At 34.7% G+C, this 20,831-nt stretch overlaps 3 protein-coding genes across 5 annotated transcripts; 2 read left to right on the top strand and 1 right to left on the bottom strand.

Annotated features, from left to right (window-relative positions):
• The first annotated feature begins 414 nt into the window (after nt 1-414).
• On the top strand, nt 415-4,559 carry LOC144551722 (Pentatricopeptide repeat (PPR) superfamily protein). Of its 3 annotated transcripts, none has more exons than XM_078299801.1 (7): nt 415-549; nt 1,986-2,134; nt 2,270-2,388; nt 2,599-2,775; nt 3,660-3,707; nt 3,826-3,890; nt 3,986-4,059. In XM_078299801.1, the coding sequence occupies exons 2-7, from the start codon at nt 2,003-2,005 to the stop codon at nt 4,027-4,029; spliced, it is 585 nt and encodes a 194-aa protein (XP_078155927.1). In that variant the 5' UTR covers nt 415-549; nt 1,986-2,002; the 3' UTR covers nt 4,030-4,059. The 3 variants fall into 3 exon arrangements, 1 of the variants encoding a protein (XP_078155927.1); XR_013510864.1 differs by lacking the exon at nt 415-549 and adding an exon at nt 4,533-4,559 and having other exon boundaries at nt 1,893-2,134; nt 3,986-4,167; XR_013510863.1 differs by lacking the exon at nt 415-549 and adding an exon at nt 4,418-4,559 and having other exon boundaries at nt 1,893-2,134; nt 3,986-4,167.
• Nucleotides 4,560-6,294: 1,735 nt separating this feature from the next.
• Nucleotides 6,295-6,831, bottom strand: LOC144551881 (putative invertase inhibitor). Its single transcript, XM_078299980.1, has one exon. The coding sequence runs from the start codon at nt 6,829-6,831 to the stop codon at nt 6,295-6,297; it is 537 nt and encodes a 178-aa protein (XP_078156106.1).
• Nucleotides 6,832-8,677: 1,846 nt separating this feature from the next.
• LOC144551721 (uncharacterized) lies at nt 8,678-9,921 on the top strand. Its single transcript, XM_078299799.1, has 2 exons — nt 8,678-9,132; nt 9,637-9,921. Exons 1-2 carry the CDS (start codon nt 8,714-8,716, stop codon nt 9,785-9,787), a joined length of 570 nt encoding a protein of 189 aa, XP_078155925.1. The 5' UTR covers nt 8,678-8,713; the 3' UTR covers nt 9,788-9,921.
• Nucleotides 9,922-20,831: the final 10,910 nt, after the last annotated feature.

Below are 20,831 nucleotides of genomic sequence, written 5' to 3'. Positions count from 1 at the left end.
ATACCCAAACTGTGAAATTTTTTCACGGCTTGAAATTTTAATTCCAAGCCGTGGAAAAATTTCACGGTTCTAATTTTTTTTTTAAAAAAAAAAAAACAGAATTTTTTTAAATTTTTTATTTTTTGTATTGAAATATTAGAAATGTTGAATATATTTATTTGAAAATAGATGTAATACAATATAATTTAATTTATTAGAAAGACTGTAACAAATAACCCGGATCAACATTTTTCAAGTTGGATTTTTCGCGGCTGTAAAAAAATAAAAATGTTTGAATTCTGAGTATTGTTCCGTGTAGTAATTGGATCCGGACCGTTCTTTTAATTTTGCACGAATCTCAAAGCACACATATTACTGGCCCCCGCGCTATCTCCGAATAGGTATCGTTTCTAAGTTAATCTGCGAGTCCCACCGGTGCGGTCTCAGCCGCGACCTCGCTCAAACTCTCTCTCCCTCGACCCAACTAGTAAGCTCCAAACCCGACGGCTGTGCCTTTCTCGCCTTCTCCCAGTCGCCCCTGTGCGCTCCACTTCTCCCATCGTCCCTCTGGTATATTCCTCTCCCAGATTTTTACTCTTTTTGGTTTCATTTCTGTAGTTTTTTTTTTTCTTTGTAAGGGTGATTAATGGCTGGCTGTTTGTAAATGGATCTTCTCTGTCCTTGTTTGTACCACATATGCTGGCTGTTTAATAGCTGACCATGTCAGCTTATAACAAATGCTACACCCGTTGCTTCCATTGGCGAGGGCAATGTGTAACAGGGGTAGGCATTCTGAAATTTTTTACTATATTTCCACAACCAGCTTGTGCTAGCTAGTATGGACGTGGTACTTTATTGACTTGACCCCTTTTTATTCTTTTATTTTACTTAATTTTGTTTACATTTGAGGTTAAGAGGGTTTGGCTTTGCCATTTATTTTGAAAGCATATGTTGGGCTATTGGAGAAATAGCTATCAAGGTCTGTGCATATGTTTCTAATAAACACCTGATTGTGTTATTAGGCATCAGTTACCTTCAGTTGTGGAACAAGAAGCACTTAAGCTTCAGTTTTCCTTGATGAAACCTAAATTGGCTTCAATTACACTCTGAATTGTGCAATTGGGCACCATACAAAACTAAACCAATTCAGTTCAAACTAGTACTAGATAGGACCTAAACAGTACAGATCTGATTTTGTAGAACCTTAATATGATTGATGAACCATCTTTTTGAGTAACTCAAAACCAATTGAAATTCAAATTATGCTTACAGTTTCAATTCTAGCTTTAAATTAAATATGAGAAGTGAATGTGTTTTATGCAGGCAGGCAAGAAAATAAAAGAATAAAAAGGGGTCAAGTCAATAATGTAATAGAGTATGAATGTGTTTTATTATTTACCATCAGAGATAGTCTTATTTACATCACATCAGACAGTACATGAGGCTAAGAGGGTTTGGCTGAGGCTCAGATTAGAATTGAATCGGATAATTAGAAATTTAGAATTGCTTAGACTCTTGCTTAACTCTAATTAGCATTGATATTGCCGGTGGCTACGGCTAGTGTAGAAAGGGTATTTTCGGCGATGAATTATGTGAAAAATCGAGTAAGGAATTCAATGGGAGATCAATTCTTGAATGATTGTTTGGTTACTTCCGTTGAGAGTGAGTTATTTGATGAGGTAGATGATGAACAAATTATGCAATGATGGCAAAATATGAGTAACCGTAGAGGAACGCTCCCTCCATTGACTTGATTTTGTAGCATGAATATATTTTGCCTATTTTTGATATGTAAAAGAATATTTGTTATAAACTTTTGACTTATTTGAAATCTTTGATGTTCATTCATGTTAAATTTTTTTTTTTACAACTATTTATATAGTTATGCTTGCCTACCCTTGATTGAATTCCTAGCCTCGCCACTGGTTGCATCTGAAAACTCAAAAGTTCAAGTGCTTGTTCAGTCACTAACCTTATAACAAATGCTATACCCTCCATCTTTGAAGTGCGTGTTCAGTCAAAAATGGAGACTACCATGAGAAAGATTCAGCAGAGATATAGGAGAGCGATAGAAGAGATGGAGAAGTGGGATGAGCAGCAAGCAGGCCTTCTTTCTTCATTCACCAACGCTTCTTCAATCATTGATCGACTTCAGGTTCGTGGGGTTTTTCCTTCCGCCTGAGGTTATTCCTCATATTGTTCAAATTGCATTCGACATTCACTCGACTTTACAAAAGGGTAATGTCTTATTTCTTCCAATTTCTGGATTTGTTTACTATTATTTGATTAGGTCCTTGGAGCGTCTAAAAATTATGGTTCACTTCAAAATGTTATTGGAATTAAGGAGGCGCTACTGGCAAAACAATTGGAGAGCTTAGAGACCTATTTCTGTCAGATGAGAGATACTCTGTAATTCTATTTTACTGTACCTTCTAAATTTGTTCTTCTTTTTAGTTAAGAATACATGTACTTGTTATTGTTTCAGTTTAGTTATATTTAAGCATTTGACCAACCTTTGCTTGCGCAATTGAGCTTGAATATTAAATTAAGCGTATGATCTATCCTGTTTTGCATCAATTAATACTTAAATGTACTATTGTTTTCCAATTGCATCTTCAGAAAAGAATTCCATGGAATTGTAAAATCCCTTGATAAGATTGCAAGAGATGCTAATCAGTTAGTAAAGTCGGGATCTTCACCGACATCTAAGCAAATGCAATTGCGGGTTGGTACTTGGTCGAGCCTAAAGGATTGCTTGGTTGGCCTTAGATCAATAAGCGAGATGCATCAAGCTGAGTATGACTCTCTCTCTCCCTCTCTTGATAAACTTGACAGCAGCTGTCAAGTATGTATATTGAAAATCTAAACATTGTATAGCATTTAACATTACAACTCAAACAACCACACACAAAACAACAAAAACCAAATAGTGTTGACTGGCTATCAATCTTCAATCCAAAGGGTCCCTGTAGGGGACAGCAACCTTGCACAAATCAGTACCAACAAAGGCAAAGTTTTGCCTCTGAGACAACCATGTTGATCCACACACATGTTCTGCCTGTGAAACAGCGCTGAGCGCAATCTTTTGTCATAGATAAGAGGTAGGATTGCGGTACAATATCCACAATTGCTGGTATTCAAACGCCAGTATGTGCTGAAACCAGCATTCACCGGCTGATTGTTGCCAGGCAGAGTAGGCAAACATGCATAGTATTCTCTGAAGGGCAGTTCTGGCATAGCCCACATACAGGGGTGAAATGAAAATTTCTTGTGGTCATGACATCATGGATGAGTAATCTATTTTGCAGCAAAAGGAAGAAAAACATGCATACTAGGGGTTGCTTTTGCTTCCAATATCCAATTACCCTTGATTGGTAATCTTAGCTTAACCACTTCGGGAGGACTCTTGTGCCGTGATTTGGCTGAAACAATGCATGAATTTTCCCATCTATGTGTCAGAAAGTCCCCGGAGTCAGTAAACACTTGATTCAAGGCATGGTCTGCCATCTGTGTTATGGTTACTGGCATAGGACTTGGCAGCAGGTTATCTAAGATGTGGAGCCTCTCTCTCTCTCTCTCTCTCTCTCTCTCTCTCTTTCTCTGTGTGTGTGTGTGTGCGCGCGCGCATCAATTTAATAGGATAATTATTAATTGATCATATGGTTAACTTTCTTTTCTAGGTTTGCTCTTAAATCAGGGATAGTTTCCTCTTTGACATGGAAGTGTAGGCAAGTTGAAAAACTTTATAATCTACATTTTGTTTGAATGTTTGTAAAATTAACTTTGGTTCCTCTCAAATTGTGGATTATTTCTATTATTTTTATGTCATTGAATGTACTATTGCAGTTCTTCTGAAATTGCCGACCTTAGAAGACTTTTGATAGACCAGCCAAATATCCCAAAAGATGAAGGTATTAATGAAGGCACTATCCTTTTTTTATTGAATTTAGTATATAAGCATAATGAGGATTTGTTCCAACTTGCTGTTTCCTTTTTCTTAATGCAGTTCAGTCGATACTAGATTTAGTATTTGCAGATGAAATTTCATGATCTTCATTCAAAACAACAGAAGCAAGAAAGGGAAAAGGTTCGATATAAATTAAGATGACCTGGTATTTCATTCTCCTTGGTGGATGGTGCAAAACATATCAATAGTATTTATCTATGAATTGTAGAAATCTTACCATGGTAATGTTATCACTAGCATAAATAAAAAAAAGTTCAAAAAATGAATACATTGAAATTAATTTATAAACCTTAGAGTTTTGACCGCTTGACTTTATACTAAATTAATTCAAAAGTTTAAATTTTCGCATGTAGACACATCACTCGTAAGGTTGATGGGTTTTTAACAGTTCAGATTTGTCATTTGAAGCCAATCCAATAGGTTTTAGAGTTGAGTTCACAAAGGGGCTTGGTGAACTTAAGAACACCCTAGTTTTACTCGGCATATATCTATGAATTGTTAGAAATCTTACCAAGGTAATAGTATTGTATGTTACTGTTAATAGGCATTATTTGTTTTTGTTTATGGTTAATGAATTTCTTTTCAGGAGTATCTTGTAGATAATTTCAGTATTTGACACAATAGTTGAGATGGATTTGTGCTTGTCAAACCTATTCAAGTTATGAACTAATTCTGCAAAATAATTTCTTTCTGACCAAACATAATTTGGGAGTCCAGATTGGGCACATACATCAGGAGAGGTGGAATTTCAACACATTCGTTGTTAATTCATCCATCAACAAATCCGTCAAGAAAAATGTTGGTTCACCTACAGGGTAAAATACTTTATTATTATTTTTTTTCACAGTAGTCAACATATTTAAAGTTATCAACCAATTTTGAAAAATCAAGAAAAAATACTGGTTTTTTTTTTTTCCTTCTATTTTGCACGAGCATAAGAAATTTATTTCAAAAATTTGGCGCTACAAATGATGTCTATTTGAAGGGGCAATTTATTACCGTGATATCTGCTTTTTGAATGCTGTAAATTTTCCATATTTTCCTCGCAGAATTGTGTGCCTTTTCTTTTCAGTCTATATCAGTATAATGCTAAAATCTGCTCTTCATGTTACCTTGCCATTCTATCTAGCAAAATTCATGTTATTTCGCACATGGCAGCAATTCGTTTGAAACAAGTTAATGGTAGTGATGAATAGCGCTCAAAATTTAACTCGATGTGTTAGAAATGCATGCTGACGTATGGCTATAACTGCTCAACCAGTCGAAAGATTACTTGCATCAACCAAAATGACGGCTATCGGGGTTGAGAAATTTATCGGGTGAACCTGATCTACTAGTACCATTTAGAATGCGTACTTACGCTTTGCCTTGTTAACAGTGTCTCACAAAACTTGGGGGTATCTGCAAATCATTCTACATTACGCCCTTTTGGAATGAATCAGCTTATCAGATCATGATCGTAACGGACAAGAAGTCAAAAACTGTTTACATGGTTTTAAATATGAAATGAAACACTTAAGTGACTTGGGCATTATTTGGAATTCAGATACGGATACCAATCCAGCCGGTACTAACTAAGACAGCCCAAATGAAATGATCAGGATTGATATATAATGCATTGCCAATTTCCAAATGCAAATTTGTATCCCGAAATCCGAATTAAAGAGAGAGGATTGTTTCTTCGGCGTTAGGTATTTTGGGCTTAGTAGAAGAGGTCCTATGGTGTCCAGTTATTGGGCCCAATTAGCCTAAGATGGACTAGGCTGATCCATTTCTTTTTCTGGCTTGTCATAAAAACATTGGTTTAATAACGAAGTTAAATGATAGATATTGAAGGTTAGGTAACATCTTCGTCATTTAGCGACAAAGAAAAAACATGATTCAACCTCAGAAACAACTAAGCAAACATGGGGTTAGAAAGAGAGAAACAAGAAACTATAATTTCTCAACGTTTTAGCGAACAAACCCGGTATCGGTGGATGATTGAAATTGGATTCTATTTGTTACTCGCACCATAATTGTTTAATCTCTAAATCCGAATAATTTTTTTCTTGAACTGAATTCTAGATTTCAATAAAATAAAATTCCATAGAAATATTTTAAAATGAAATTTATTGATAGGATTGTGCTGTCCGAGGATATTATTCAATGTTTAGCTATTTAAAAAAAAAAAAAAAAAAAAAAACTAGTGTTCTCTTAAATTAATCTATTGCAATTTATTTAGGGTTTAAAAAAATCAGCAAGAGAGAGGCCAATTGTGGCTGAAAAATAGTGGACAAAACTCAAATAAAGATTCATGACAGTACACAAATCCAAAACCTAAAAATAAATTGAAGCATAGAGACTAATCACAACAGAGGATTAATAACTCCAAGAAAAAGCAGCGTCAGCAGCCCGAAATCCGCATTTTCCTTTCTTAAAAACCTCCTCCTTGGCATGCTTGCCATGCCAGTATCAGTATGCTTTAATGCATCTCCACACTCGTTCCCGGCTGTACTGGCAGCTGACACAAGCGCCTTTGCTGTCTCGTATTGCGAACTCAGTAGGAAATCACCCGTCGATTTCAAATCCATAATTGCGTTTGAGTAAACGATATCACAAGCTTGGAGCCCATTTTTTAGCGCAGGCTCTCGCACATTGTGCAGCGAAGTGTCTATTTTGGCTTTTGTTGAGGTGGCATTGATGATGGCCAAGTTGAGTGTAATGAAGGCTAGTGTTGTGGTGTTGGCATGACTGCTGTGTGGGTTTGATTGAAGGGTTACCATACAAAACTCGTAGGGAACGAAGCCGGAAGCATCGGTGCATGTTTCATTTAGAGTTGTGGCGGATATGCACTGAGAGAGTGTGAGGAGGATGATCCACAAGGGAACAAGAGAGATTACCATTTGTTTGGGTTCTTTCAGTTATTGGATTTTGACTGGTAGAGAGAGAGGGGTGGTTATAAGTATGTAATTACCTTATTTGATCTGGCAGCATTAACTCTGAATTATTTTATTTACTTTTACTAAAATCTTTCTTACTATTTTACAAGGTACAATCCAACATAAATTTACGCAAGTGGGTATTGACTGTCATTTAATAAGGTAGGCTAGGGAAGTCATGAGCTTCAAGACAGATGCATTAATGATTCTGATATCTGATCAACTGCTGAATTGGGAATTGAGTAAATGCATGCAACTACAAAAAAATGTTCATCCAACCTGGCATCGCAGAGTAACAGATTGGAACCAATTCTTATTAGCTTATGCCGAGTAGGGGTGTGGATGAGTACGGTTCGAGTGGAGACATTTTCATATCTACATCTACTTAAAATTAAAATTATTCTTATGAGGTTATCCTGTTACAAGTTTCCACAATTGCCTTAATGAAGTTTGCATATAATTAAATTTTCGGCTTTATAATTTGAGAGCTTCATTTTTTTTATTTTTGACATGACCATGGTCATGGGAGGAGAGTATAAAGAAGAAGAAGAGGTAGGAGAAGAAGAAGATGAGAAGGAGGGTATTTTAGTTATTAATTATTTGAAATGACAAAATAAAAAAATTTGATTTGATTTGATTTTTTTTTATAATTTATTATTTATTTGTCAGATTCTCATACACAAATTAATAGGCAAAAATTACTCTACATATGTCACCAAGACAAACAATGCTGTAATAAATTCTGTGGGCACCATCCTATTTGAATCGCTTAGATAATTTATGAAAACCTATATCATTTCATAAAATAACGTTTAGATCCGGATCTATTTTAATAAATTAATTTGAGAGTCTTGATAATATATTATTAAAATAAAATTACAATACCCACCTTTGGATTGTGATTAATAATTTGATATTTTATATTTATATCACACACACACACACACACACAAAAGAAAAGTAGCACACCGGTATTGAAAAGAGTGACGATTTTGATTCTTACCAACCAAAAACTGCCTTTCAAATTTGGAAGAACGGTATGAACTATGATGTGCGCTTTTCTCCATCTGGAAAGACCAAAGTATATCTATTGCCTAATTAACAAGCTATGACAAACTTTTGAAAAATTGCCCGCTATATCTCCGTTCCCAAGAACTGGAAACATCCATTGACATTTCCCGTCTGATGATAACTCAGTTTAGAGCCAATTGTTTAGTTTATAATAAAATTATATAAGAGTGAGACTATGCATATCACGGATCAATTTGTTCTTTATAGAAGATCAAACGGTTTAGCCGTTTAATTAGGTTGGTTATTTGAATTTTAAAAATAAAAATAAAAATATTAATATGCATATTAGCCTCAGTGCCTCATTCATTAGTCATGTCATGTGGGTCAGTGCACGTCAACATTGGTCCATCTCAATTCTTAAAGCAGTAGGTTTTCTCCAGTTTGAATGAAAACAAAGAGGATCTATCCTTCTCCAATTAGTCAAACATGTTAGGTTCGTGACATTATCTCCAAAGTCATTTTCTAATTTTCTGATTGCCAAATGAATTTTAGTCTCAAGTACATGACATGAAATGGGTCAAATTAAAAAAGTAACTCGGAAACACAAGAGTCACCACTGACGTGTGAGTTGCGTATTAATTAGTTGGGATTGGAGATGAACCAAACTCCAGAAAAAACGGTTCATTGATAATGCTCAGGTCTGAAAAGAAAAATTTGAGAAGACGGCCTCTTTCAGGGGTCAAATTGCAAAAGAAACAAGTGCCTTCTTAAGCAAACTGTTATCTCCCTCATGATCTATCTACCTTCCTCTGTTATCTCCCTTGAGAAAAGAAAAATGAACTCATCTGTTCTCCTTTGCCTCTTCTCATTCCTCCTCTTATCCTCTCTACCTTTCTCCCTCTGTGAAGAAACTACCAGTCAGAGTCAGAGTCAGACAACCACGCCGCTAGACCACTTGTGCAACAACCTCGGCGGCTTCTACATAACCCCTGACTACTGCTTCAATGCATTCGCTGCCGATTCACGTAGCCGCACAGCTGACTACAATTTTCTCGCTCTCATTTCCCTCAACTTCACAATTTCCAACGCAACCAATGTCAGATCGAACATCAACTCTCTGCTCACCTCCACCACCTTCTCTTCGACCACTCCTTCGTCTGAGCCTGTTCGCAAGGGGCTTCAGACTTGCTTGAAATTGTATGATGACGTCATATCGTCTCTCAGGTGGTCGGCACAGTCGGTGTCAGCAGGAAGGTACTTGTTAATTGCAACACAAATTAATTATAGGCCTACTAAATTGCAACACAAATTAACCAGATCATCTCTTTTAAATTTCTTTCAATTAAAATTATGTGTTGGTTTTTCATATCTTGGAAACTTGGGCTATGCTTTACTGGAGCAGAATCTTTGATTAATTTTGATAAAGTTGTCTCAGTGATGAACCGTGCCAGATTCTGCTATCTTATATTCTTATTGTAAAGGCACTTAGCTATATTGCTATCTTTACTTGCTCCAAACCATCTAATCAAAACCGAACTGTCGATATTATAGCTGAATTTTTCAAGGGAAAAAATATTTTTTTATCAGATTTAAAGCCATTTGAATTAGATTGCAGTGATACAATAATGACACCTGGAGATCACTTGCCTGTCAGTGTTGTGGAGTCCGTTAATCATATAACCAACGAATTAAAAAAAAAAGTAAACAATAATCATCTTTTTCTTTTTACTTTTCTTCTAATATTACGATTTTTCACAGATATGATGGCGCAAAGCCGGTAGTGGAACAAGCAGTGGGTGTACCGGCAAGCTGTGATGCCATGCCAGGATTGCCATTAAGCAAAGAGAACGATGGATTTTCCAGGATAGCGTTGCTCTCTGAGGCTGTTGTTAGCTACCTAGCTAACTAATTTAGTTATCATCTACTGTTTTCCACACCTTGCATTTTTGGATTGAAGACTGAAGCATAGTTTTGAAGTGGTGTTACTATACTCTTTGCTAATTCTATATGTACTGATTGTGAATAATATGCTATCAATTGCTGCTTTCGACTTAGACAAGTTCGATATGCTATCAATTGCTGAATAACATCCTTGACGGTTCTTCATGTGAAAATCGTCACACATGTTAATGACGGTTCTTTATATAAAATCGTCACTGACATCAGTAACGATTCTTCATTAAAAACCGTCACTGAAAAGTAAATCAATAACGGTTGTTAGTTGTTACTAATGAGGTGTTATGTGTACTGGTGCTACTTTTAATAAATTGAATTATGTAGGTATCTTATACATGCTATGAGATATTAATATTAGATCGGATTAGTAATACGACCTAAATGACATTAATTATTATCTACCTATATATTGTCACTGTTGCTGAAATCGGATAATATCCCTGATCAGTGATCATGAGAAAAAAAAAAAAAAAACAAGTCTATAATTTAATAGTTCCAATCGATCATTGCGAATTTAACGAGAGGGCCTGGTTCTAACTGTCCCACACATGTGCATGAAAACAATAATATTTGGATTGACACACATCCATACTATCAACAGCTCAACCATTTTGTATTGCATTTTTTGTTCTATTCATCTTCTTTTAATTATCTTTCATCTTATACTAGTTGTTTTTCATCTTGTATTAATTGTCTGTTATCTTTTAGTAGTGTTTCATCTTCTTCTAATTGTCTTTTATCTTGTACAGTTTATCCATATTATACTAGTTGTCTGTCATCTACTACTGGTTGTATTTAATCTTCTTCTAGTTGTTTTTCATATTCTATTGGTTATCTTTCATGTTATAATAGTTGTTTTACATTTTCTACTAGTTGTTTTTCATATTTTTTTTCTGGTTGTTTTTCACCTTGTATTGGTTATCATTCTTGTTCTTCTAGTTGTCTTTCATTTTCTATTAGTTGTGTTTTAATTTCTTTTAGTTGACTTTCATCTTCTACTAGTTTTCTTTCATGTTTTATTAGTTGTGTTTTATATTCTACTAGTTGTTTATCATCTCCTTCTAGTTATCTTTCATCTTATACTGGTTATCTTGTATTTTTTTAGTTGTCATTGATAGGGGTCAAATAAGTCGTTATTTTCCCTATCACTTAGCCTAAATTATTGCCAATTATCAAGTTACAATTGCTTATTTTTATAGAGAATCATATTCATTTTTGTTATTTCACTTAATTTTAGAGAATTGCATATTTTCAATGATATTGGAACAAAAATAGCCATAAAACGATGCAATTCTGACACTCAGCCCAGCCGCACGGATGCCTTCTTCCGCATGCAACCCGGAAGTGCTATCGCAGACGGTTATGCCGCCTGTGTGGATCACAGCCAAACCGCATGCTATTCAGGCATCTGCACGCAGAAAACTGCAAGAACAACGATTACAGATCTAACTTCCCAATCAAGGCCTATATAAGCAAATGGACGCCAGGGAAATATCTCTCTCTTGAATTCTAGAAAAAAATACACATTAGTGAGCACTTAGAACTAGGGTTTCACTATAGTGGAGGCTATGCAAATGAGAAATCAATATGAATAGCAAGGTCTCCATTAGAAGAGGAAGAAGAGACAAGGCGTAAAGATAGCGTGCATGAGATAAGGGACAGCATAGGTGTTCTCCCTCCATCTCTCTTTATTGCTCTATTTCTTTATGTACTTTGTCTCTTTTATTGTTGAACCCGCCATGAGTGGCTAAGCAACCCTATTCTAGGGTGAAGACATGTAATCTTGAATTATGAGTTTAATCTAGTTGTTCATTTATAAATTATCATTGCACTATGATCTGAATTCTTACTGAGATTTTATGCCTCATGTTCTTGCTTATTGTGTGCTTAAAGTGACCTCGTATGTATGGAGTGCGCAATCTATTCATACGCTTAATTGGGAAGTTAACCAATACTCTAAGAATACAAGTATCTTAGATACAAGTAGAAAAGACCGAAAGGGTGCCCGCTTGTATTCGAACTACAGTGAGGAATCTATTAGGATATGGTTTAGAAGACGAATGTCGCATTCCATGACTAATAGTGGAGTAACCTTAATTATTGGTATTGTGAAATATTAGTAACTAGGACTTATCATTAATCTTAATGCAATTGTACTAAGTACCTGATAAGTACTTACTCAGTTAAAGTGTTGTGAGACCGACGGGAGATCAACACTAGAATAGGATTAGCAGTTCTCAGATTGCATTAATACCAGTGCAGGGCATATGCGGTTCTGATCAAATTGTGTGCGATTCCGATTGGAGCAGAAATCAGACTTTGTACGGTTTACCCAGACGTGTGCGGATGGTGACATAGCCGCATGCTACTGAGTAACTTTACAACTGACAGGTATTAGCAGTAGCATGCAGTTGGTGACAGACTGTGCGTAATTGTTATGACAACCAGAACCTAGATTAAACAAGTTTGAATGATAGAATGTCTGAATCCCTAGAAGCCCATCTTCTAAACACTTAATCTACTACCACTTCTCTGTTGTAATTTAACATTAAAATCGAGCAACCAACAATCAATCAACTAACCTAGAAGAACCGATAACCTAGGCCTTAGTTTACATCTTAGATCTCTTAATACACCATCCTTACGGATTGACACCCTAATCTATACTATACGATAGATTCATACGCTTGTGAATCAACAATAGAGTAAACATTAGGGTTATAAATATTATTAGCATTGATTTTCACCCTATCAGTCATTCATCTTCTACTAGTCGATTTTATCTTCTCCTAGATGTGTTACATATTGTACTGGTTATCTTTCATGTTTTGCTGGTTGTCTTTCATCTACTACTGGTTGTATTTTATCTTCTTATAGTTGTTATTTATCTTCTACATATCATTTTGTACTAGTTGTCTTTCATCTTTTTCTAATAGTCTTTAATCTAGTACTAGTTTTGTTTCATATCTTGTACAATTTGTCTTTCATGTTCTACGCATTGTGTTTCTTACTCTACTAGTTGTATGTCATCTACTATTGGTTGTAGTTCATCTTCTTCTAGTTATATTTCATCTTCTTTTAATTGTCTTTCATCTTGTAGTGATAGTCTTTCATGTTGTACATGTTGTTTTTTTTACTTCTACTAGTTTTTTTTACTTTTTTTTTTCTAATTGTGTTTCATATTGTACATGTTGTCTTTCTTGTTATTCTATTTCTCTTTCATTTTCTACTAGTTATGTTTCATCTTCTTCTATTTAGTTTTTATCTTGTACTAGTTGTCATTCATGCTATACTGGTTGTGTTTTATATTTTTCGAGTTGTTTTTATCTTTTTTTAGTTGTTTTTCATCTTGTACTGGTTGTCTTTCATGTTCTTCTAATTATTATTCATATTTTACTAGTTGTTTTTCATATACTACAGGTTGATTATATCTTATTCTATTTGTATTTTCTCTTCTTCTAAATGGCTTGCATCTTCTACTAGTTATATTTCATATTCTTATAGCTGTCTTTCATATTCTTCTAGTTGTATTTCATCTTGTAGTAGTCGTTTTTCATCTTATTCTTGTCTTTCATATGGTACTGGTAGTCATTCATGTTCTTTTAGTTGTTTTTCATCTTCTACTAGTTATATTTCATCTTCGTTTGATTGTATTTCATGTTCTACTATTTGTCTTTCATATTTTTCTAGTTGTCTTTTATCTTGTACTAGTTGTCTTTTATCTTCTTCTAAATGTCTTCCATCTTGTACTGTTTGTCTTTAAAGTTCTACTGGTTGCCTTTTATCTACTACTACTACTACCACCACCGCCACCACCACCACCACCACCACTACCACTACTGCTGCTGCTGCCTACTTTTCTAGTTGGATTTCATTTTCTTTCTAATTGTTTTTTTTATCTTCTAGTAGTTGTTTTTCATCTCGTTACAGTTGTCTTTCATGTTCTACTAGTTGTTTTCATCTTCTTCTAGTTGTTTTTCATCTTGTACTGGTTATCTTTCATGTTCTTCTAATTGTCTTTCATGTTTTTTTAGTTGTTTTTCATGTACTACTAGTTGTCTTTCATATTCTATTGGTTATCTTTACCATTTTCGTCTCTTCCAAATGTTCTAAATAGTACAAATAAATCTTGAGGTTTATTCCTTTTTGGTCATATTTCCTTGTGCCTTTACCATTTTCCATGATCCCTCCCAAATTTCCATAACTGTGCTGGCAATTTTGAAAATAGGCATGTTTAAAGTTGAAGCCACTGTTAGTTTGTAATACTCTAGAAGTCAATAATGAGTTTGGCTAATATAACATCAGTGTCATTTTAGCCTATATAACACCAACTCTAAAAACCTATCAAATTGACTTTGAACAACTAATCCAAATCGTTCAAACCGATTTACATTATGAGTGATGCGTTTACATACAATTTTTTTTTTATATTTTTGAGTTATTTTAGTATCAAATCAAGCGGTAAAAATATTGAAAAATGAATGTATTAAAATTAACTTAAAACTCACACATTTGACTTAATACTAAATAAATTCGATATAAATTTTGCATGTAAATGCACAACTAATTAAGTAGATCGGTTTGAACGGTTTGAATTCACCGTTTGAAGTCGATTTGATAGGTTTTAGAGTTAGTGTTATATAGGTTGAAATGACACTAATGTTATACTAGCCAAACTCATCAATAATACAGTAATTTATCATATAAAGCTTTGTTCATGAATTGAGTGATTAATAAATTGTCATTTTGTTGCCTTGAGTATTAATATATTTATGAATCATGATGACCATGAATTATGTATACTTTTGCCTAGGGTTTTATATCAATAACTTGACCAATTTCTATGCATTTAGGTTAATTTAGTTTAGTTTAGTGTAGAATTATACCAAGAATCAAGTTACTGCCGAAGTCTATTTAAATTTCAGAAAATTGAGCAAATTATAGATCTTCTCGCAAGCTTTCCGAAAAGTGGTAGAACACTGAAAACAAAGTTATGGATAATGAGTTATGCCCATTTGAAGTTTGGCTCATAGCATAAATAGAGGCAGGATGCGGGTCGCGCAGAAAGCAGACAGAGCGGCCGCGCATATATGGAAATTCTAGCTTTCGACATCTTTTCATATTTTGACCATATCTTGGTCATACGAACTCCGTTTTAGGCAAATAAAAGCTTGCTGGAAAGAGGACAACGAGATCTACAATTCTACGAAGGTTATAAATCAGAATTTGTAATGTGCAAATCACATAAATCATTTTAGCATCAGCTGATATTTATTGCCATATCTGACGAGATCTTGATTGATTCACCTTCCATCCTTGGTTGATTGCTCCCCAAGTCACAAAATAGCCATAAATAAGGGGGAGGCAGCAGGAGGACGGGGACCTCTCCCTTTTGGAAGCAATCTTTACACAACCACCATTATTCTCCACTTTGTTTCGAGGGTTTGGAAGAAGGAGGCCCGGCAGGAAGCTTGATCTCTCCGGGTTTTATCATGATTTCTTATTCCCTTGTTTATTTTACTTGTTTTATTTGCTTTTTGATCATGTCTAAGTAGTTTATTTAGTTTCTAGGGTTACGATGTAGTTTGATACTCTGTTTTATTATGCATGTTGTTTGAATCTGTGTTGAATATTTGTGTTTATTTGTTTGAGTATTATTTTAATTACTTAATTGAAATTATTTGAATGATTCTTCTTGTCTACTGTTAGATGTCTATACCATCTTTTCTATTATTATGGCCTTGATGTTTCTTGTAATTAAACTAAGTATCTGAGGTAGGATTTCAAGCCGTGAGGCGAGACCAAATAGTAACTGAGAGGTGAACTTCTCCATTATTCGAGAGATGGTGGATGCCTTTAGTAAACCTGACAAATAACTTAGGTTGAATACCAATAAACGAGAGTTTAGGGTTGGAAACCTAAGAAGGTGAAATTGCATTTCCGTTACCAAGTTTTTTAAGCCAACAAACGAGAGTTGAGGTTTAGGAACATTAGGTACGGTCAGTAGAACCTTACATAAAGAAACAACGCAGAAACAGACGCATGATGTATTAACTCGAGGCCCACACGCCCCGCGTCAGAAATGACGCAGTCCACGTCTGGTGCTGAGAGGTAGAGTTGAAGATGAAATCTAAAACCTTTGAAACGCCTTTTTATTATTGATTTAAACCAAATTTATTTTCTTCCTTGTAGTTAATTACTGTTGTTGAACTATTTAGGAAACATAAATACCCAAACTAACTTTTCTCACTTCTAGTTTTTAAATAACTTAAGTAGAATCTGGTTAAGACTTGAACCGTCCCTGTGATCGATACCCAACAATATTCTATGCGATAGGATTGTGCACTTGCAATCTGACTCGAAAGTGTATTTAAGGTTTAAAAGGTACAATTTATTGTACTGAAACTTTGTGCATACGCTTTTGTGTGAACAAATCATTTCGAGTCAATGACTGAAATTGTGAAACTTCATAATATAGATGATATATATTCTTAAAAGTCTCTAACCAAGGTAATTAGCAGGAACACTAATTAACCGCTACAAAGTTAGTATGTGGATTAAAAGATGGTCAAGTTTTACAGACCACTGACAAGAGATGTCATTTTAATCACATAGATACATGTTCTAGGAACATGATATTTGACAAACCCGAATGAAACATTAAATGGAATTGTGTTCGTGTCATTAATATTGTCATTTAGTGTTAAGTTCTAAAGTATGAGGTATTTATCTTTCCTATTAAGAGATGTGTATGTGTGATTGTTATCTAACACTGTCTGTAAAAAACAGTTATAATGGTAGTTCTTCGGTAAAGATAACTTATGCTGAGAAAGTGATGGTTTGCCAAAAGTACTATTATCCCTCATATCTCTATACGAGTTATAGTATCACTGGACCTATTGATAGAGTAAGATTATCTGCATGCGGTATGATTACAAGAATAATCATATTTGATAATATGCTCAAGATTAAGAAAATATTAAGTTTGTAAGAATGACACACACCTACCTTGAAACTGATTTGATAGTTATGAGACAAATGATTAACACGAGTAAAATAATTTAATGGATCGTGGTATTGTACAGTACAACATCATTTGTGTAATTGGATGGTCATAGTGCATTCTGTCAAGTGCCTCCTATGATTATAGAAGTTAGAACAGTTTTAATTCTATTTACCAACATAACACATATCCTATTGGGTCACACCGTATAGGAGCTAATCGGAGAATCTTATTGATTAATTAGAAATTGATTATGATTAATAATGAGATGGTTATAATTAATTATATGTGACATAATTAAATTAAAAATGTCATGTAAAAATGGCAAAACAAAAACAAAAGGTTAATTTATTTACGTTGTATAAAAGTTACCGAATCAATAACCGAAAGAAGTATAATTGTACATGACAATTATATGTGTTTGATTTGGATTTTAAATGTTAATTATGGATTAATATTTTGGACCGAAAGTCCATTAGTAATTAAGCCTTAATTAATGATTAAAGCCCAAATCGGAAAGCCCAAAAGAATTAAATTGAATTTTGGGCCAAAGTGCAAAATTCCAATTTTGTTTCTTCCTCTCAAAATCACCATACATGGGGGTATTTTGGTCATTTCACAACCTCCAAATATGGCTATAAATAGAGAGAAAATTACTAATACACTTGATACCGAATCGATTCGGTAATCTATTTTCTCTTTTTCTTAATTTTCTTTCGCAAATAGTGTTTCAGTTAGAAACGAAAGTTATACGTAGCCCACGTATAATATTTTGGGTTGTTGAGAAGTTTATTTGCGGGATTAATGAATAGTGTTTTCCCAAATTTTGCAGTATTTCAGTTTTGCTTATTAGTGAATCTAAATAACTACAAGTTCGTGTTTACGTGTTTTTGTCTTTTTCTAATGAATAGTGTTTTTACTAAATCCTGTAGTTTACGGTATTTCTGGCAATAGAAATAAACCGCTCTCCGGTTAGTCTTGGTGGATAACCGATAAAGGGATCAGACATTTGGTGCTCCGAGACGAGTCATTCCCTGAGTCGCTCTTCTCGCTCGGTTTGCATTCCAATATGAATTTGGAAATGAGGTATAAATGTTATATTAATCTGTTTAATTGGTAAGTAGATTAAAGTTTTAGAAATCAATTAAGGAGTAGATATGTAAAGAATTAAAAGGGTCCTTGCAATGAAATACTTGTGAAGGAACTCACATTTGGTCTTTCTAGTATATCCCTTTTAATTCACGGCTTGAGTTAGAAGTAAATTTTTTTGTTTTACGGTCTTTCTACAGCTTAAGTCTAAACAGATTTTAGCACCCTCGAAACCCAACAGCCACGTGGTACCAAACCTCCATAACAAATGGACACAGAAATGTTGCAACCCTAATACCACACTCCAATTGAAGGTCTTTGTAGCACTCTAGTAGTGTCTCCATATGAAAAGAGAAGAGGGTAATTGCAACCCCAATAAAATACTCCAATTCAAGATCTTTGTAGCACTCTACTAGCGTCTCCAGATGTCAAGAGAATAAGGAAGTTGCAAACTTAATACAACACTCTAATAAAGGTTTTTGTAACACACTAGTAGTGTCTCCAAATAGAAAGAGAAGAGGGTAATTGCAACATAATACAACACTTCAATTGAAGGTATTTGCAGCACTCTAGTAGTGTCTCCCGAGTGAAACAGACAAAGGTAGTAGTAACCCTAATACAACACTCCAATTGAAAGTGTTTGCAGCACACTAGTAGTGTCCCCATAAGACCAGAGAAGAGAGTTGTTGCAACCCTTATGCGACACTCCAATTGAATGTCTTTGTAGCACTCTAGTAGTGTCTCCATAAGACAAGAGAAGAGGGCAATTGTAACTCTAATACAACACTCCAATTGAAGATCTTTGTAGCACCCTAGTAGTGTCTCCATATGACAAGACAAGAGGGTAGTTACAACCCTAATACAACACTCCAATTGAAGGTATTTTCAGCACTCTAGCAGTGTCTCTAGATAGCAAAAGAAGATGGTAGTTGTAAATACAACAATTCAATTGAAGGTAGCACTCTAGTAGTTTCTCCATATATCAAGAGAAGAGGGTAATTGCAACCCCAATACAACACTCCAATTTAATTTTTTGAAGCATTTTAGTAGTGTCTCCATATGGAAACATTAGAGAGTTGTTGTAACCCTAATACAACACTCCAATTAATGGTCTTTGCAGCACACTAGTAGTGTCCCCATATGGCCAGAGAAGAGGGTGGTTGCAATTCTAATACAACAACCCAATTGAGGGTCTTTGGAACACACTAGTAGTGTCTCCATATGCAAGAGAAGATGGTAGTTACAACTCTAATACAACACTCCAATTGAAGGTCTTTGCAGTGCAGTAGAAGAGTCTCCATATGGAAAAATAATAAGGTAGTTGGAACCCTAATACAATACTCCAATTGAAGTTTTTAGCACTCTTATAGAGTCTCCATATGGCAAGAGAAGAGGGTAATTACAACCCTAATATGATAAGCCTCAATTATATATACTTTCAGTTAGGGTTTTACCTCTAAAACTACACCAAATCTCTTGTATTTTAGCTTAGTTTAGTATAGAATATATCAAAGAATGAAGTTACTGCATTTGCCTTGTTAAAATTGCAAAAATCGAGTAAAAGGAACAATTATGCAGGTATTTTTATGGTATGTAGGAATTCTATGCGGGCCGCACAAAATAAATTCAAGTTGAAAAATAAAATTCGAAATTTATCAAGCCTTTTAAGACAGAGAGTTGTGCGGGTCGCACAACATCCTTAATGATTTCCAGCCGATTCTCCATTTTGTGCAGGCCATAGGAAATTTTGTACTGGCCGCAGAGAATTTGTGAAGGCCGCACACGAGGCCACACTAATGCCAATCTGGCCTGATTTCCCAATATCTCCTCAAATTTGCTTTCATATTTTGGGGCATTATTTTCTAAGGCACGAAAATAGCTATATATTGGCAGGGAGACAGCAGGGGAAGACATCTTTCAACTTAGCTTTTATTCTATACATCTTTCTACATTTTTCTCTCTTCTCCGCGTGATTGAAGGCGATTGGAGTGAAGGATTGAAGGCTTTCTTGAGTGAGCTAAGGTAAAGACAAGGGGTAGCAAGCGAGGAGATTGGTGTACTATATTCTCTTTCTTGTTTTTCTCAATTTTTATCATGTTTACTCTTGTATTTCTTTTGGATGTTAGCGCATCCATGAGAGGCTAGATTTCCCCTCTAGGGGCTTAGGTTTTAAACATGAACTTGTGTTAAAATTTACCTTAGTTGGATATTTTTCTTTATGATGATTGTTTGCTTGTATGTTTGTTCTTGTTGATCTTATAATTCATGTGCTTGTATGATTTGTGTGCTTGTTAATTAGTGTCCCGCTTATGTTTAACAAACTTACGGTGCTAGGATCAAAGAATTGATGGTACAAATTTATATACATGAATAACCTTAGGATTAAGATTAGAAATGACCAAATCTATTTCTTAGTCTGGAACCACAAGAAATAAATGTTGAATTAAGATAAGGACTTAATCGTGAAGCCTTGTATTTGATTGGGACCTCTAGAATTGAACCAAATATTAGTATAAAGAACTCAATCATGAAGTATTGATATTTAGGAATAAACTATGTTAACATGTGGTTATGGTCTAGATAGCTAAGGTGAATGACTTAATCGTGAAATCCGAATTATCTAGGTATGTCATTAATTCACAAAAGCGACTTTTATTAATATTTAAGGCTTATAAACCCCATAACAGTAAACATGAATTTAGAAACCAATTAAGTGTTGATTTGACCAAGTGATTGCATGTAGAAAGCCCCTAGACTTCTATCTCATTAAACCACAAAACTCTTTTTATTTGTTTATTTTAAATTGAATTATTTAAATTCAACTCTCACTTTGGGTATTGAACCCACAAAACTAATTTTCAAACAAACCCCCTATTTACTTTTATTCCATTGTTTAGAATTAATT

Source organism: Carex rostrata, chromosome 3 (assembly GCF_964058835.1).
Source record: "Carex rostrata chromosome 3, lpCarRost1.2, whole genome shotgun sequence".
Taxonomy (NCBI): Eukaryota; Viridiplantae; Streptophyta; class Magnoliopsida; order Poales; family Cyperaceae; genus Carex; species Carex rostrata.
This window is presented reverse-complemented; position numbering and strand designations above follow the sequence as displayed.

Bases quoted from the DNA above. Each gene is read 5' to 3' on its own strand.
- LOC144551722 (XM_078299801.1), top strand. From the start codon at position 2,003: ATGGAGACTACCATGAGAAAGATTCAGCAGAGATATAGGAGAGCGATA. The intron at 2,135-2,269 runs GTTCGTGGGGTT...TTATTTGATTAG, and splicing joins CAATCATTGATCGACTTCAG to GTCCTTGGAGCGTCTAAAAA. The intron at 2,776-3,659 runs GTATGACTCTCT...TTTCTTTTCTAG, and splicing joins AGCGAGATGCATCAAGCTGA to GTTTGCTCTTAAATCAGGGA.
- LOC144551721 (XM_078299799.1), top strand. From the start codon at position 8,714: ATGAACTCATCTGTTCTCCTTTGCCTCTTCTCATTCCTCCTCTTATCC. The intron at 9,133-9,636 runs GTACTTGTTAAT...GATTTTTCACAG, and splicing joins CAGTCGGTGTCAGCAGGAAG to ATATGATGGCGCAAAGCCGG.
- LOC144551881 (XM_078299980.1), bottom strand. From the start codon at position 6,831: ATGGTAATCTCTCTTGTTCCCTTGTGGATCATCCTCCTCACACTCTCT.